At 37.8% G+C, this 19,322-nt stretch overlaps 1 protein-coding gene across 1 annotated transcript; it reads left to right on the forward strand.

The window, feature by feature from the left end:
• Positions 1-261: 261 nt before the first annotated feature.
• Positions 262-2,439, forward strand: LOC6649866 (major allergen Ani s 1). Its single transcript, XM_002072194.4, has 2 exons — positions 262-1,343; positions 2,124-2,439. Exons 1-2 carry the CDS (start codon positions 1,205-1,207, stop codon positions 2,309-2,311), a joined length of 327 nt encoding a protein of 108 aa, XP_002072230.1. The 5' UTR covers positions 262-1,204; the 3' UTR covers positions 2,312-2,439.
• Positions 2,440-19,322: the final 16,883 nt, after the last annotated feature.

Raw genomic sequence — 19,322 nt, forward strand, 5'->3', positions numbered from 1 at the left:
GCGACACCCCGATGTGATTTCTCTTTGATGAATCAGCCTCAGGTCCGAAATATATCGTTATTTTTCTTTTTTCGTTGTTGTTGTTGTTGTTGTTATTGGTGAACCAAATACGCTTGATGGTCATTGAACAAAGAAGAGAACAAGATGCCAAAAACTTCGTTTATGCACGCAGCGCATTAAATTGAATTTTAAATTAAGATTGATTTTTGCGCCCGTCTCGCAAAAGAAAAAAAAAGGAAGAAAAAAAGAAAAACAAAAAGGAAAAGCTAAAACCACTTGCCAAATTGTGGAGACAAGAGCCAACAAAATCCAAAAAAAAACCGAAAAAAGCAGCGAAAAAAACGTGGGGAAAACAAATGCCGGCCATTGTAATTAGAGACAATGGAAATGATCCCTGGTGACTGTGACTGCAGTGGCGACCCTTTTGGGCCCTTTTCCTTTCCTTGCCAAACGAAAATTAATTCAAACGCTCAAGAAGAAACACAAATAATTAAAATTAATTATGTGGAAAATATTCAATAAGTTGGAAATTATGCAAACGAGCGCAAAGTAAACGCCCCAAGATAAGACTAAGTGCAATTTCTTTTTTGGGTGACCAAAAATAGACTACCACACTTAGCACTGATGGACACCAAAAACGATTGGTCGAATGAGCAATGAGACAATTGGACGATTTGACAATTGGACAATTGGATAGATTGAAAATGCCAGGCAATTGTCATGCGCTCAATAAACGAAATATTTTCGAAGAGAGAAAACAAACAAAAAGAACAAGAACAACAGGTAAACACACTAAACTATCTACTGTGAGCAATTTTTGTTCGGCTATTCTGTATTCTGGTTCTTCGGGACAAAATCTGGCAACAATTTCCGGCATTTCGTATATAAACTGAACATTTTACCCTGGCCAACGTTCAGTTTTTTCGCTTCGCTTCGCCAGCAACTCAGTGTACTCGGTTCGTTGGACCACAGTGTTGTTTCTTCCGTCAAAGTAGCACAGATTACTTAAAAATACCAATAAGAACAACAACAACAAAAGCAGCAGCAATAGCTAGAAATATACATACATACATACATATATATGTGCAAATACTTAAAGATTTAAAAACCCAGAGCAACTTTGAAATAGCCAAAAAGGCCTAAATACATTGTGTGTGCAAGAGTTCTGCTTCATTTTGCGTCCATTCGCTGCCGCGTGAAAAACATGAAATTGAAAATCAATTTGACGTTCCTCAGCGCGGCATTTGTCTGTCTGCTGTCCATCATTCTATTGACACAGACGACGGAAACTCTGGCATACGGCAATGGCAACGGGGCCACTGAGGGAACCTGCAAAGAGCTGAGTAAGTCCACGTGCGCTCCCAATTACATACATATATCTATATATACACCTAAGTATATGGTCCATCCAGTGTGTCTATGGTTAGAGAAGCAGTAAACTAATAATAATTGTGACCAAAAAGTGCAGTATAAAATTTAAACAAAAAAAAAAGAACTTTTCTTACCTGCAAATGATTGAACGTTTTCTAAATAGCGTTCCACTTTCCTACACTCGAAGAAAAGTCAAATGACTTGCAATAGTTAGGTAAAACTAATTCTTTGCCACAAATACCTTAAGTTAACTCATTGCCAAAGTATGTGTGGAATTTGACATTAGTTCAAAATTCTTCAACACCTTTTTTGCTTGTTGGTTTTTTGCCAACTTTTGTATTAAATAAAAAATAGAAACAGTTCTTCCCTCTCTCTCTCGTTCTCTACATTCGATTTTATATGCTTTGTATTGACAATTTCTTGGCAATTTCAATTATTTTCCACATTCTGTATATTGAAATACCTTTTTTTCTCAGTGTATTCTTGAGTAGTTGAGACATTTTCCGCCCTCATATAATTGAGCCATTTTACCATGAAATCTTTATACATTTTCTATTTTTCCCTCTTATGACTGGCCAATGGGCCAGTGAATTATGAAATTCTCTGTCATAGAAACTGATGTATAATTAAAAATAAATTTGAATTGCATGCAAAGTCATCTGGAGCGTAGGAAAAACAAAGAAACATTTTATGGCATCTTTAATAACCCGAATCGACCAACCAATTAATTGTTGCCTTTTCCAAATTCGCAGACAATGTCAATTGTTATGTGGGCCGGAATGAGGGCAACTACTGCAACAGCAAAGATCAGACCAAGGCCGTGACTCGATGGTATCACGACAAGGGAGTATGCAAACCCTTCACCTACAAGGGTTGCAATGGAAATCGCAATCGCTTTTGCACACAGGAGGCTTGTGACCTACGCTGCAACGAGGATTGAGATGGAGATGGAGTTCATGTATACTAAAATATGTAGAGAGAGGACCGGACCTACTAGCTGATAAGTTTATATGTTTAGGCTAAGTAAATACAAACAGCCGAGTGCTTAAGTGTTTTACCTTTGATCAATCAGTCGAATTTTGCATTTCTCGTTGACTAAATGGGCGAACAAAAATAGATAGCCATAGCTGAAAATGTTGTAAAGCTGTCACTTAGTCCACTGCCAGGGCCAAATTCGAAATATTTTCAGTAAAACGAGTAAAAACTGTCAGCATATCAGATGGCCCCCTTGACATGCCCATGACAGTGTCGCCAAGACTTTTCGTATGACTCCTGGCCCCCAGGCTTTTAGCGGTGACGCATTGGCACTAGCACTTGGAATGATGGACTCAGACTGAGACTGGTACTGGGACTGGGACTGGACAGCATCCACATTGACATTCACCAAATGGCGTGTGTCGTAGCAAGTGTCACATCAAAAGGCTGTCATTGATGGCCATTTTTTTCTGTGTGTGTGGATATCGACTTACGGCTAATTAAAATACTAACTGTGGCTGGTCGAAACCCATGAAATTACGTTAGCCATTTACCTGTTGAGTGCTAGCAGTAAAGTGAAGAGATTATGCGATGGCTAAACCGGAGATGGATGATGGGAAATACCTTTAATTGCAATGCCACTTTGCAGTTTACCGACTTTGACAGGTATTTGTTTAAGCTTTCACGAGAATGAGTGATTGTGGGGAGGAAGGGGGGGTTGCTTCGGGGGGTTTTGGCCATTCACTTGATTCTTGCGCACAAACAAATGCCAATCAAATGCATAACAGCATCGACGAGAGCCATGAGAACATGACACGTCGTTGACGGCAGCACATTAATCTCCTCTAATGACAGAGTAAAAGAAGAAAGCACAACGAATTCTTTAACACCCTTTCCTTGGACAAAGGGAGCTGGATAGTTTCAAAGAACCCTCAAAACGAATGGACCCGCTTATTAGTGTAGTGTATGAAAGACAAGGGGAAAACAAAAAAAAATTCCATCATTGTGTCATATGGTAGAAACTTCGATTTCTTTTGCGGGGCAATTTTCAATTTGAAATTCACCTACGTTACGCACAATTTTGACAGCATTTGAGCTTGAAAGAAAATTCGCAAAAGTTGAAAGAACAGAAAGCAAAAAAAAAAAACACATTTTGGCAGTGGAAAATTTTCTGGCAATTTGCATGAAATTAGTTTGCGTCCAATAGACTCTAATTGGGAATTTGAAACGCTCTACTGGCAGATGAAAATATATTTTCATTTTCTCTTTTATTGGCAATAATTGCAAAAATGGGTCACCATTTAGCATTAGATTTAAGCTTTACTATAAAAACGAAAAAGTCAATCACGCGCCATAATGAAAAATATTAAACTCTAAAATGAAAAAAGCAAAGCAATTTTTTGGAAAATCTCAGCAAGCATTAAATACAATTATTTGATTATTCATCACATTTTGCATTTTTATTTTTTTTAACGACCCAATTGAGTTTTATGTGACCAGAAAGTGGGCCCACGTGGGCGTCGACAATGTCAATATATGGGAGTGAAAAGTTTTACCAAAGACATGACAACCTCGACCCTGGGAATCCCGTGCAGGGGGGAGGGGGAAAGGCAATTTCGGTGCGTGTTTCCGTTTCATTAGGCCAAAAGGTCGCAAAAACAAAGCTGCAGCAACTCCATAAAAATGACACCGTACTTTTGGTCGATCAAAAAAAGTTTCCATTATGTTGATAAGCCGCAGCACATTCTCCAAAGAGGAAACAAAATACAGACACACACACACACACACACATAAAAACAAAAAACTTTTTCCAGTCGTTTGAGGTAGCTCACAAAAGTATGCTATGCAAAACGTTTTGCCAAATTGGAAATGGGTAAATGTTATCCATTTGTTTGTTTGTTTGTTTGTGCTTTCTATTGTAGAAACGGAAATTATTCCTTGGACCACTTTCTCTATTCGGTAAAACAAAACAGAAAAAAGGAATTCATATAATACCAAAAATTGTTTTTGTTGCCATACAACAAAATCCAGTATTCACACACACACAAAACCAAGAGCAGGATCTCAACTAGACGGAGAGAGAGAGAGAGAGAGCGAGAGAGCTTACCAATGCTCCCACTCTAATCTGTCTTGCATGCGTTCAACTAAAATTTTGTGTTTATTCAAGTGCATTTCCACAGTGTCGCACACACGCTCAGTGGTCATGCACACCATCAGAATTTGTTTTAGAGCTAGAGCTTATACTTGTGCCCGACTTTGCTTTGGGGCTTCATTTGTTTGGCCCCCCAAAAGCCGACTGCATTGCATTTTGGGCCCTCACTATAGCTCTCTCTCTCTGTCTCTGTGTCTATCGCTTCGACACAACTATTTTTCCGTTTAAATAATTTTGAGGTGCTTTCCTTTGACTAAGCTTTAGTTATGTCTCTGAACTTGGATTTTGAGTTTACCCAAATAGAATTAAAATTCTTTTTCCAAGTTCGCACTGAAGGAAAGAGAAAGGAAAGAGTTGTATGAAAATAAAATGAAAAGTTGTCACGCAATTTATTGTCTTTCGACTTTGTAACGACTTACAGAAAGTTTTCTGTTTTCCGCCATGTTTTCCATCGACTTTGCGCTCTGGAAACAAATGAAAAAATGAGTTAAACAAAACAAATCGAAACCAAAGTAAATCCTAAACCCTTTAGCCAATTTCATTTCATTGGTATCCGTTTGCAGCTTTTGTATTTCCACACAAATTGGTTTCTCATTCTGCTTGATTTCATGCACAAACTGGTACAAGAGTTTTCAAGACATCTCAGGTGCCACACACACACACACGCACACACACACACACACACACACCTGCATTCCACCTAATCATCAAGCACTTGCTCTTTCAGGCCACTTGACTTCCTATCTGCACTTGGACATACACTTGTTGGCACTTTTTGAGTTTCCCAACCCATTTTAAAGAACCCTTAACCCTTCCCTCTCTCTCTCTTACATTTTTTACTTATCTTGCTAAAATTTTGTGATTTTTTGCTCACAATCAAAATGCGTGTGTGTTTGTGTGACAACAAACAAGGACATACACAAAAACTAAAGCAAACTGCATCAGCTAGAATCTCGACTTCAGAGTGTTGCAATATGCCCCATCCCCCCATTCCCTTTCCCTTTCTATTGTATTGGCAAGGGAAAGAGGCAGTGCTTATGTCTCGTCATGTTACACGCATGTTAGCAGAGCTTACATAGAGTGTGCTCAGTCAAGGATTTGGTTAGGGTTGCGTAGGGATCAACACTCAAGTGCGATATTCAAGTGGATGTGTTTGTGGATATGCTTTCAGGACCCACGCAACAAATTGGATTTAGTTTAGAATCGGTTGCAATGGAAGAGTATAAGAATTAACAAATATTTCTAAGCTCTATATCTTGAAACTAACTAGTTAATTTAATGATTTCAATACGTTCAACTAGTTCTAGTTATGCGTCTATTGATCACATTCCTTGGAGAATTCAATAATCCGTAATGGGTCAAGTCTCTAATACTCTGTAGACATTATCCAAAACTTATTCACTAGGAAATAGAAACTTGAATTGCATAGAAATAAATTAAAATATTTATGTATGAGAGAGTCACGCATATTAAATTAAATATGAACCTACTCCAAACAACATCAACATGCTATTTCTATTTAAATTTCGCCTTGGGGCCATTGCTGCACGTACAAGATAAAAATTGTGTGAGTGTGTTAGTCTGTGTGTGTGTGTGTGTGTGTGTATGAATGTTTGTTAGAATAGAAGGTGTACGTGTGCAGTTCAGTGGGTAAGCTAAGGGCGTGTCTATAAACATATTGCTGACAGAGTTAAGCAGAGAGCTTTTGGCTCAGACGCAGGCAAAACTGAGAAATTGACAAAATGAATGAATGAGTGGGTGAGTGGGTGAGTGAGTGAGTGAGTGAATATATGTACGTGTGAGTTAGTGTCAAGTCAGGGACATTTAGTAATTCCGCTGGCATATCAAGGACAACGTACTCATAAATACCAAAGGCAAATGCCGCACAACCAGCAATAGCAACAAAAACTGCAGCATTGTCTTTCTCTTACTCTGTCAGTTGCTTATAATTCCAATGCTTTCATCTCTTTCCATCTCTCTCTATCTCTCTCTCTGTCTCTCTCTTTCACATTGAAGTCTGTGTGTCTGTATTTGTATGTATGGAATTTTTAACTTCATTATCGAGAAGCCAGAGAAGAAGAAAAAGAAGCCGGCTACCATTTGGCACTCTGCGCATCGCTGCTCGACCTTATAGTCATTCTCTCCCTATCTCCCTTACTCACTCTCTCTCTCTCTCTCTCTCTTTCTCTCTGGTACGCTTTGCTTGCCTACAACGTCGACAGCCCAGGCACAATGGCATGCATACCTAATGCCCAATGATGTGCACACGGGACTCTCGGAGTCGACTTTAACTCAACTTTGGCAAAAGTCCTCGCCGAACTTGTCGCTTGTCTCTTGGCTCCTGGCTCCTGTCTTGCTTCCATTCATTGTCGCTGGCAGTTGTCAGTCACAGTGGATTGCCCCATTTCGTCTCTAGTTGTGCAGGACATTTAAAAAACCATTTATCTCATTTGCTCCTCTCTCTCTCTCTCTCTGTCTCTTCAACTCCTTCTTCTTAATATTATTTCAATTCCGTTTCCTTTCCTATTCCCTCTATTTCTATTTATTCTTCATCTTCTCTCTGAAACCAATCCCCACATAACATTGTCTTTGGCCATAGATTCATTCGCTGTCTGTCCATGTTTTGTAATTTATTTGACTTTAGTACATTTTTACATCCCCTTCGTGGGGTATTTGAAATTTATGATGACTTTTGTAACAACTGAAAACAAAATTGTCAACAATTTTTGATCCCAAGCCTAAGAAAATCGAAACTATGTATTAACCAATAGTATGTAAACAAAAAGCTGTTACATTACGACTTTTCAGAAAGTATACGAAGGATAGAGTATTTCACTGTCAGTGTGGTTAGTATAGTTTCCGGCATGTTTATTTGCTTTTGTTTTTACTGGTGTTTAGCTTCAGTCAACCTTAAAATGATATGCCACGCCCACATCGAACTGTACAACTGTCAAGCGAGCATTCAAGCGGCTCTAGTCGAGAAAAATTTGAAACAACTCGCGCGATTTATAGCCCTCTACCTAAACGAAAAAATTTTACATTTTATCAAAGGGCAAATCGTTGCCAACGACATTTTGCTCGATGCGAATTGAATTTATAGCCTATTTGTGTGTGTGTGTGTGTGTGTGTGTGTGACTGTGTGTGTGCCAGTACGTATGAGTGATATTTTTGCGGATGGCTGAGTGCTTAAAAATGAAATTTAATTAATTATATGCCGCAGCAGCACCACAACTCGAACCACTGACTGACTTACTGACTGACTGAATGTCTGACTTACTGGCTGGCCAGAGAAATTGCTTTCTTTTTGCGCCGCAATGTATACAATGATTTATGGTTGTGCTCACACACACACACACACACACGGATACGGTCCGCAGGGTGTGAAAGTTGAGGAGGTGTTATATGTCTTTCTAGGCATCGCGATTTTGTCTGTTTTCTCTCTCGGTGCTTTGTGCAATTTTGATGCTATGCTAGCTCCCGAAAAAGCGCAACATGAGAATTTATTTTGCTCACATTTGTCTTGACTCCACCCACACACACATAAACACTCACTAACACACTCTTACTTGCATTTTAGCCTCGCGTAGCGTAGAGAGCAAAACATTATTAATAGTTCTGGTGGCGCCTGCAATATCATGTCAAATTAATTTCAATTTAATTAAATTTTTTCTTTCTCTTCTCAACACAAAAACCAAGAGAGAAATAAAGTAAAAATGTCTGTCAAATAAATGTTAAAAAATTGACTCATTGCTAGGAAAAGTTGCGGCGGCATCGCATTCCCCTCTCTGGCTCCAGCAAGTGAAATGGAATCACAGCTGCAAAAATATGTACAAGCATTTGTTTTACACTCCTGTGTGTGTGTGTGTGTGTGTGTATGGGTGTGTGTGCGTGCTCGTATATACACACAAAATACGCAGCTTTTGCGAAATTCTCACGCTTGCCGCTAAAGTCATTTTTCCAACCTTCATTTCATTTCTCCCCCTTTTTTCTTTTTTGAAACCATTTGCCAGTGAAATAGTTGAACGTTGTGAGGCAGCTTCAGCTTTAGCATCAGCATCGGGTCTTCGGCATCAAGTTTGAGCAGCACTTTGAAAATGCGCTCATTTATCAATATGTCAGCTGTTGTATAACTATTAATGTTGCTCCGTTTCAAAAACCCTTGCCACACATTCGGCTCTTGCCAGACTTTGGCCTTGCCTGGCTCACTCTCTGTGAAAGCAGCCAAAACATGGCAAAACATTAAATGCGTTTTAACTAATTTTCAGCAATTCGTATTCGTTTCATAACATTGCATTGAAACGAATATGAAATGCATTAGCCTTAATCAATCAATGTGAACTCTAGTGGAATAAATTGATTGGCCTTAAAAACAAATCAGCATATGGATAAAGCCAATCTCTAATTATCTAAGACTTTGCCAATTAACAAAAATGCTTTGAAATGAGAAACTTGTGCAAATATATAATTAGGAATTTCAATATTAGCAAAAAGATTTCAACTATTATTAATTTGCCTTTATCATTTGTTAAATGAAACTGACTTTAATTAATTGAATTACTTGAAAACGCATTTTCCAAATTTTACATTTGACTTCTTGCTGATTTATGTAAATATAAGTCATGGGCGGATTCCTTTCTGAAACAGGTCAACTTTTGGACACATCTCCTCCTCTTACACATTACAGAATCCAGTACACATGTCAAAAGAAAGATCAACTGGAATAAACAAAAAAAAATATTAAATCAAATATTATGGCATATGCTGAGCCTTTTAATTCAATTCAATTCCTTTAATAATTCATTTTACAATCAATCCATGCAAAATAAATGCAAAGTAAAATGAATTTACCTTTAAATGGATTATTTGGTTAATAGAGCAAAACCAAAGTAAACCAACAAAAAAAAATGCAAATAAAATATGTTGCTTTTTTTTCCCCATTCATAAATGTTGCAATGTTGACAACGAGCCACAAGAGGGCTAAGTGGCAGAAAGAGACAGAGAGAGTGTGTGTGTGTGTGTGTGTGTGTGTTTGGTCTGGTGTGTCGTGTGTGTGGTGTCTGATTGTCGCGAGTTTGTCAATGTTGATGCTGGCTGGCATTTCATTTGATTGCAACAAATGGTGCGTCAGTGGAGGAAAGAGAGAGAGCGCAGGAGGTGCTCTTCCTTTCTTCTTTTTTTCCATTACCCTATTCGAAAGAGGGTATATGAAGTGCTGATGTTCATGATGCTCATCACAGACGGATAAAAAACAATGCTTTTCCCTTTTGCTAGTGAACTTCTTTGTATGAAATTTCACTTCGTGTTGAACTAAAAACATTAAGTCATTATTTTGGAAAGCGCTTGCTTGTTGTTGGCCTTAATATTGCAAGGGTATATATACTTCGCCTTGCCAGTGAGTTTGCAAGTTGGCCCAGTACTCTGTTTTCTTTTTTTTTTTTTTTAATTTACATACACATGCACACCCACACATACACACACACACATTTTAGCAGACTCTTTTCATATATTTCCTATTTTTTCCATTTGCTTGTCAAGCTCATCTGCGGCCCAGGCCACCCAACACGAGCCAAGGTGTCGGAAGGGGGGGAGGAAAGGAAGGAGGAGGAAGGGCGGTCTCGGCCTGTCATTCGTCTGAAGGCAACAAATACAAATTATGGCAAATGGGCGCAAATTTTAATGAAATTCAACAACAACAAAAAAACGAATGAAAAATGCACATACTCACAAACACACACACACGCACACACAGACAAAAAGCCCACACATACATTTGTACATATGTATGTGGAGAAACGCACGGCAAGATGTCGACAGCGAAATATTAAAAAGTCACTGACAGGCGAACGAGGACAGTCCCGGCACAGACCCGACAGTTGACAGTCACTGGCAGTGGCACCTCGACCCCCTCTACCCCCTCTCACACACACATTCCCCGCATAATGATCATTATCTTTCACTTAATCTACTGGATGCCTACCTATTATGTGTAACGTTCTCGAATGATTCTCCAGCAGCAGCAAAATATACTCTTTCAACGGGCATGTCAATGCTAGCAGATGGAGAAATCTTAACAATCATTATTAAGCCCTCAAGGGAATCGATGAATTCTCATGCTTTAATCATCATTTTTATAGATTTATTGACTAAAGGACGTCATATATGGCCCGTTCTCCCTTTTTGAGACTTATTCTCGCTTCTTATTTGAAAACAGAAAACATAACTCGATAATTCTATAAATTCTATTCTGAGAGGACTAAATATCAATTACTGCCAAAAGGATATAACATAGAATAGACTCGGCATGGCAATGGGACACAACTGACACAGCTAACTTTCCCAAAACTTGCTTTCTAGGAAACCCTTTCAAACCCTTGATTTTTTGACTATTTACAAAAAGTAAGTAATATGTATTTTTGGTTTTAATAGTATTAACTATTACAAGTAGCAACAAAGAGTAATTGCAAGTAATCTCTTTATAACATCTTGTCTCACAGAATAAATCAAAAGAAGCGAATTTAAGTGGAGACTTTTACAATAACGAAGTACAACCCAAACCACTATTAATTGGTACGGCAGTTTTTTTTTCAAAGTTCAAATTTCAATTGGTTCTATTTATTTCCAATTCAATATATTCAATATACAAGATTATACTTTTTGGAAAGGTTATTTTATTATCTTTCATTTGGTATCAAAATACTAATTTGTTTCATATCAGAAAAACTTAAAAAGTTTATTTAAATGAAACCATGTCAAAAACACCAAAAAATGGTGTGACCATTATTAATTGGTACGGCAACTTGAAAAAAAACTTGCCGTACCAATTAATAGTGGTTTGGGTTGTAGTAGTAACTTATAAATGAACTTTCATTTAACAGGTGGAAATATGCTTATAAAGTATTTGCAAGAGCATTTACATAAAACATTCTTAAGCAAAAACAAAATAATTATTCTCTCTGTTTTCATACTGATGTTTCTTAATTTACATTATCATTGTTTATTAATGAGCAACAATTGGCTGAATGAGAAAACAGATGTGGGTAAAATCAATTGACACCTTTGCCATATTCAATGCGTACAAATAATTCTCATACATAAATCAAATGGCAACATATCGCATGGTGGATAACCGAATATGCGGCATTAATTCATGAGGTTTCCTGTGTTTGCCATTTCCGGTTGGCCAAATGCACACACACACACACAACTCTACAGATCAGAATGTTTGAGATTTTAAAATGACATTCATGAATTTTAAAATCAAATTAAACGATATGCCTGCCAGTAAAATTGGCAAAAGGAAAATTTATATATTCAATGCAAATTTTCTTTCGTCATTCATTAGATTATTATTAACACTAATTGAATTAAATCCTAAAAACCAAAGAAAAACAAAATCTAAATAAATTAAATTAATTCTATGAATGCTATTTTAGTTAAATTTAGCTTGCATTATTTTAACTAGACAATTTGTTGATGAAAAGGATTTTAAGAGTCTTTTTTTCTTTAATCATTTCTTGCTAAAAATTCTTAGTTTAAGTTGCTTTTTTGAATATTCAAGGCCTTCCGAAACAAAGGCTTAACAACATATAAACCAAAACCCAATGAAATATATATGAAGGGAAGGATTTCTCGTCGACGAGTATGAAAATTTATATGGCAAATGTTGTTACATTGATGTTTGTTTACTTTATTAAAATGTCATACTGCAAGTAACCGGAATTAAAAACAAATATTTTACTCTCAGCATGGAAACAAAAAAGCCAAACACCAACCAAAAGCATTTAAAGAAAATAATAACAAATATAAAAATGAGAAGAAAACACAAAACACTCAGCAAGCTAAAATATTTGCCAAAAAACGCATATTTACTTGCAAAGCGGAACACAGAAAAAAAAACAAAGGCAAACGAAATTGGTTGGCAAACAGCGGTCGTTTGGCAAAATCAATTTCCTTTTGGCTTATTTGGGCTATGGCAATTGCCAAAGGGGAGCGTCGGAAGGGCTGCAGGGCCAAAGGAATGAAGTAATGTTAAAGTGCAGCCAACAAATCAAAATTAACAAACAGAAAACTGTGAGGCAAGTTGCTTCACAGCATGCAACAACTTAAACTTTCGCGAGAGAGACAGAGAGAGAGAGGGGGGAGGGAAAGGAGGCTTATACAAACGAAAAGGCTTAGCAGAAATGAAAACTTGTCGCTTAATCAGCAGTGCCATGGCAAAACAAATATTAAGTTAAAGTTATGGAAAGGGTTTTTGTTTGTCAGTTTGTACAAATTTTAAAGCAGCTTATGCATTATAAAGTTTTAAGCAAAATCCTCAAGCGAAATGCATTCAAATTAACCAGCTGACAGATGGAGAAGTGCATTTGGCTGGCCGAGCAAATCAATTAAGTATATCCTTTTGTGCAGACGCCTGCGGGCCAAAGGTCAATGCATGACTGGCTCCGCACCTGGAACCAGAAGCCAGAACCAGTAAACTGGATGAAGGGTTGCAATCTGAAACCAGAAACCAGAATTTCAACCGCAATGCAAATAATTCATGTTAAGTCCACGCAGTGCATCAAAGGGATCTCTTTGCCCCCTCTCTCACTCTCTCTCGCTCTCTCTTAGTCGCACCCGCACCCTTGCTTGTCATTGAGATTTTGGTTTTCATGGCATTTAACGACTGCAAAAGGACACCGCATGCGGTCCTGTCTGTAATTTATGATTATAACCACCTCAAACTGCCCTCAACTCATCGCCTCCAGACATTTACCCACCGTGTGGCTGTGTGTGTGTGTGTGTGTATGCGTGTGCAATGCGGCGTATGCGTTATGTGGGAGATTTGATGTTGACATTACTCAAATGTGATACATGAGGACATTGGGACATGGAGGTAAATGGGGGGTCATGGCGGAAGTTGCCGAAGTGGGGGGGGGGGGCAATGAAGCTGGGAGGTGTCGCCGCTTTACGACTATTAAAGGATTTCCGAACCGAGGCTTAGGCAAAATTAATGTGATGGCATTTAAATCACAGATTAATGTTGCCGATTTGTGCGATTTCAATGAAAATACTTGGGCAACAAAAAAAAAATAAACAAACAACAAATGCCAAAGTTTTGGCCCCAAAAAAAAAAAAAAACAAGCGAAAATAGAAAAGTTTTTCCAACCTCATCGATGAGCTGATAAGTGCCAATTGAAGCGACACGTGTGTGTGTGTGTGTGTGTGTGTCTTTGTGGGTGTGAATTGCCAAAGTTGAAAAAGTTATTTGCATGTAAATTTGTTTGTTAAGATCACAAATGTAATACAAATAGCAGCAGAGAGAGAGACAAAAAAAAAATATATATAAGAAAAATGGGAAATGGGAAATGGGAAATAGGGCAAATGAGAAAATAGAAAAGAAAAGACCAACTTTAAACAAAGAAAAGCAAATAGCAGAAGACAATGAGGCAATAATCAGAATGGCAAAAGCCCTCAAAGAGTAAGCAAATGGAAAGTAAAATGTTACATTAACAGACCAAAAGCAATGGCAACCCCTTTAGCTACACTCACAGACAAACACACACACACAAGCACTCGCACACTTATACCAAGGCAAGGGCTTACCTTTTTTTCCTCCAAAAAGGGTTCTTTTGCATAAACTACTCATTAACAAATTTAGACAATTATTTTTCAAGTCATCTGATAAGTAAAGAGTTTAAACTTTAAAGAGTTTCAAACTTAATACTTTTTCCCATTTCTTGAGAGTAAATTGAATCGTTTCAGGGATATTTGTCTCCTCAATGACATATCCATGAAAAATGCTTTGAATTTAAGACGAAAATGCATTCAACTTTGCAGTCCAGACTCTTTTTAAGTTCAAGAGTAAATATTTGATATGTGTATGTAGTTCCCTTTGCTACACCCATGACTTAAATCAAGCTCTCGAGCACAATGGCAATGTAAGCCTTTGAGCGTTTTGTAGCATTTCCGCTCAACTGGCAAAATTCATTAGGTTCTGCAAAGTGGCCGCCCAAACAATCCGTCAGTCAGTCGGTTGCTCTGTCAGCCAGCCAGCCAGTCATTCATTCAACCCGGGCCGGCCTGCCGTGTACGCTCAATAAACTTTCATTAACTTCAATTCATCAATCAGGGCCGCCACCTAGCAAGAGTTTTGTAAACATGGCTTATATAGGAATCTCTCTGGCAATATTTTTGATCGTTCACTTTGCAATTACGAACGGTGCCGACATATCAATACATTGACTGGCAACAATCAAATCGTAGGGCCAAGTGAATTATTCATGAACTTAGCAATTTGCCAATAAAACTTGTTCGGACCAGAGGCGCCAAGTGGCGGCAAGAGAAGACCCAATTACAATTCAATTTCGCTGACTCTTTCCTCGCTGGTTTGGTAGTGGTTTTGGCCCAACCGATCCATTCTAAATCCGTTGAAAATTTAATTGAGCATTCAAAAGACGCATTGACACGTACGATAGACATGGCTCTAGCATCAGAGATGTTCCCAATGATCCCAATGCCCTTAACATGAATCCGAAACTCAAATTGCTGCTGTCAGTGGGAAAACGAGAATGTTGCCTGTGTTTGGCAAAAGATTTATCCCACAGTTTGTGTTTGTCACTCTGTAAGCATACTGAAGGATGACGCTGCTGCTGCTGCTGCTACTGGTGGTCCTTTCTGTTCCCAGAAGAGGACATCTTGTTATCGTCCCTGTCTCACTCTCTCTCTCTCTCACTCACTCTCTGAATTCTGACCATGATTGGCAGTTCAGGTTAAGGCTTATGCCATCTCACCACTAAGCAATGGCTGCTTCGAAAAATGCAATTTTGTTTCTTCTTGTTCTATGTAGGTTTGTACCTTCTTCTGTACCTTCTACAAAATTACGAAAATGTCAACGCCACATTCATGTATAGAAGATCAATGCCCACTAGTCAGTCGATTTCAGTCGTACTTCAAAGCCATCACGTCCTCAACTAATTATCAACATAATTAAAAGCTGCCGTGACATTTCCCGCAGGAACTGTGACTGATTATTATTGGCGCAAAAGAAAAGTATTATGAAAAGTATCTGTACTTATTTAAGTTAATTTTTCTTTTGACTTGGCCCAGCCTTCTAATTGAATCACGTGCGTGGGCTGACTAGCAACTGTGGCAAATGCGTTGGGGACCAAAAGGATAACAGAGAGAGAGAGGGAGAGCTATAGAGATGGCAATGGGACTGGGATTTGAGACTCAATTGCTGACTCGTTTCTCTCAATAGTTGCCTCAGCATTTGCACTCAATCAACACGAACACGCAATGGGACAGAGACAACAACTTAATCATCATCAAGTCAACATTAGTCACACTCCCACAGCGCGTTATCCTTTCGTCTTCATATGTGCGTGTGTGTGTGTGTGTGTGTAGGATGTGTGTGTCTCAAATGTCATTGGTAATGCCATTTGCCAGTCCCTTTGATGGCCACGACAATGAAGACATTTCAGCAAGAAATCGCTGTCATTTGTGCTATGCCATCCCGATAGTTGCATTAAACCGATAATTATGCCATATGCTATTTGCTGACAGTATCTGGCGCCAAGTAAACAACAGTACCAGCAACAACAAAAACAGCAACAACAGCAACAACAACAACTCATTTAAATTAGCGCCATCCACGCAGGGCAATTGGAATTGGCGCGTGTAACATTTAGGCCTAAACTCATCAGCTGCATTCGGTGATTAGGCCCAAACACAGAGAGGGAGAGGGGGAGGGAGTTTGTGTAGGATGGAGGGAGTTTGTGTATCGAAGTAGCATGTATCTATTTCAAAAGGCTAATTACACACGTTTGCATATCACGTGCCACATGCCGCTTCCATTGTTTATCTAAATTGTTATTGTCATTGGCATTGACTGGTTTGGGATGCGGCTGGGGCAGGGGCAGGGGCAGGGGCAGAGTCGATGGGTCGATGTGGGGTTTCAGTTCGATAGCATTGCAATTTAATTAAGTCACGCAGCATTTCGATTTGAGCTTTAAATGAAACATGCATGGCTGGAATGAGATTATCTAATGAACTCGAAATAGTTGGACATGGCACAATTTAAATTTTATAAAAAGCAAATAATTTCAGCTTCACCTAATTGAAAAATCCAGCAAAATTTTAAATCAATCAATTACAAATGTTGAACTAACTAGTTGTGATATATTTCTCATTCTCATTTCTCAATTGGGTATTTCAATTTAATGTTTTCAAGTAAAAGGCTTTACTTTTCTTTTGGTCAATGTGAAATAGAAAATTAAAACCTTTTTAATTGATTGAAATTGCAAAAACTGCCCCCACCTTTTGGGGAGTGAGCAGAGTCTTTAACTATGTAAATACAGTGAAACCTCGATATAACGAATCTGAGGGGGATCGCAAAATGATTCGTTATATCTATTGATTCGCTATAGGTACTGAAATGTAAAACCTTAGTATAACGAAATTTAAAGAAATCTGAAAAAAAATTCGTTATAAACATTGTTTCCACCAAAATAATGCTAAATTGCACTGAAAGGGGGTAAATATACAAAAAATAAACATTTTTTTTTTATTAGACTTTATTAAAGTAATTAGTTATTTTAGTTTGTTTGCGCAAGTTTTGAATACAGCCATCTATAGTTTGTGCAACAGATGCTAAGCCATCAAAAGTAGTCTGGGGTGTAGCTTCTTGTGCCTCAAGAAAAGTTTGTAGTTTTTCAACCATTTGCTTAGCTTCTTTTGCGGTGATAACCGTTTCTAGCTCTTCTTCCTCCTCGACAACATCGACTGTCTTCGCAAAACTACCAACAATGTCATCATCAGTTAAAGGCCCCGAAGCACTAACGTTGTCATCGAAGGTAACAAAATCGTCAAAATGTTCATCCAAATTAAAATGGTTTTTAATGACAAGCCATTCTTCACTGTCTTGAATACAATCGTTTGTAGCCGTAATATTTGGACTGTCGACAAAGCCACATGTCGCAAAACAGTTGACAATCGTTGATTGTTTTACGCTTTCCCATGCTTTATGGGCCATTCTGATACCTTGCAAAACGTTAATATTGCTCTTGCGCCCCTCTTCCATGTCATTGATAAAAATTTTGACCACCTCTTTGCGATAGAAATGCTTAAAATTAGGGGCTTTTAGGCTCAGAAATTCGTTATACCTATAGTGTTTTTTTGTATGAAAAACTTCGTAAAAACGAGGTTTTTTCAAGGGACTTAACAAAAAATTCGTTATATTGGGTTTTTCGTTATAACGAAGTTCGTTATATCGAGGTTTCACTGTAAAATTTTACCAAAGAATTAAGTTATTAATTGCAAAGCAAACATTACAAATTGCTCAATAATAATGTGACACATTTTCCACACATTTTGTTTGTGTTAAAGAAACACAATTTTAATTAAAATGATTCATAAAAGCAATTCAAATGTTGTAAAAATGTTTACTTTTCTATGAAATGAGATAAATTAATAAAGGCTTTGTGTAATCTAATATAATTATATTGTGGTTGGTGGAATTATATAATAATTACATAAATAGTAGTCATAATAAGATAACAGATTAACAATAATTAAGCTACAAGTATTAGTTCTTTGTGGTTTGGTTTTAAATTTCAAACACACCAAGAGATATCATTGTACTTTATGGGCAGCAGTTAACATGGCGTATGAGTAATATTTATATATACTTATTTGAATCTCGTAAGTAGTTTCTGTCCATTCGTTAACAAACTGATTTAAATTTCGTTGCCATTGAATCTCTAGACAATGCTTCTGTATCAAATCATCGTTTTTGATGGTTTGCAAAAAAATTTGTAGATTTTCTTTTGTTGCTGAATTTTTTATGCCATCAAATCGTGCATTTGGCATATTTGAAATGTCAAACGAATATTTATTTATTTGTATTGTCTGCAAGTCGTTGACTCTGGTTGTGTTCCAATTGAACCTTTCGTTTTGTATGCTGGGCACCTCAACCAGCTAACAACAACAACAAACAGGCAAACAAATATGCTAACATGCGCCAAATTTCAAGCCCCCCACACTTCCCCCCTCTATCGTTTTCTACTTAGGAGCAAACTGTCTACTTGCCGTACCTGGTTCCCAGATGCCTTGTTAGCTGTCTGCCTGCATTTTTTACTCTCCTTCTATGTCTGTATTTGTCTGTGTGTGTGCCACGTTTGTTAGCCAGGCCAGGACCATGGGAAGCGCAAGACATTTCCCTTCTTGACTTTGGCACGTACATAGTTATGGGGCTGCTCTTGTTCTGCCTTGCTTTTATGCAATTTGCTTGCACAGACATCTCGTTATTTTATTGTTTACCTGCATTTTGCAACATAAATTTACACGACTGCATTTACCCTCCATTACCTCGGCCAAAAACTTATCCATAATTTGTATTTGACATCCATTTACTGTGCCATTAGAGAAAGCTTTTGCCAAAAAAGTATCCTTAAGTATTTCTCGACTAATTTTCCGTTGATTGCTTATTTACAATTGTACAGGAGCGAAACAGTGAGGGCAAGAAGGAGTTCCTATGGAGTTTCTAACATCCTTTGTTTCAATTCCCATAGCAATTGGTTATTTAGTAACCTACAGAGTCATGGGAAATGTTTTTATTGCGGATATATATAGACAGGTCATAAGCCACAATAAAACTGATTTCAGGAAATTCAGTTGACTGAATGATCCCTACACTGGCTGAAACGCCACTGATGACAAATACAATGAAATTTTACCTGTCGTCGAGTCTCTTCTTGGCTTTGGTGACCATGCAATATGTATGTATATATATATATTTGGCAAAATGAAATGTATTGTTGTGTTTTATTCAATTATTCGTTGTTTTGCT

This window comes from Drosophila willistoni, chromosome 3R, assembly GCF_018902025.1.
Source record: "Drosophila willistoni isolate 14030-0811.24 chromosome 3R, UCI_dwil_1.1, whole genome shotgun sequence".
Classification (NCBI taxonomy): domain Eukaryota; kingdom Metazoa; phylum Arthropoda; class Insecta; order Diptera; family Drosophilidae; genus Drosophila; species Drosophila willistoni.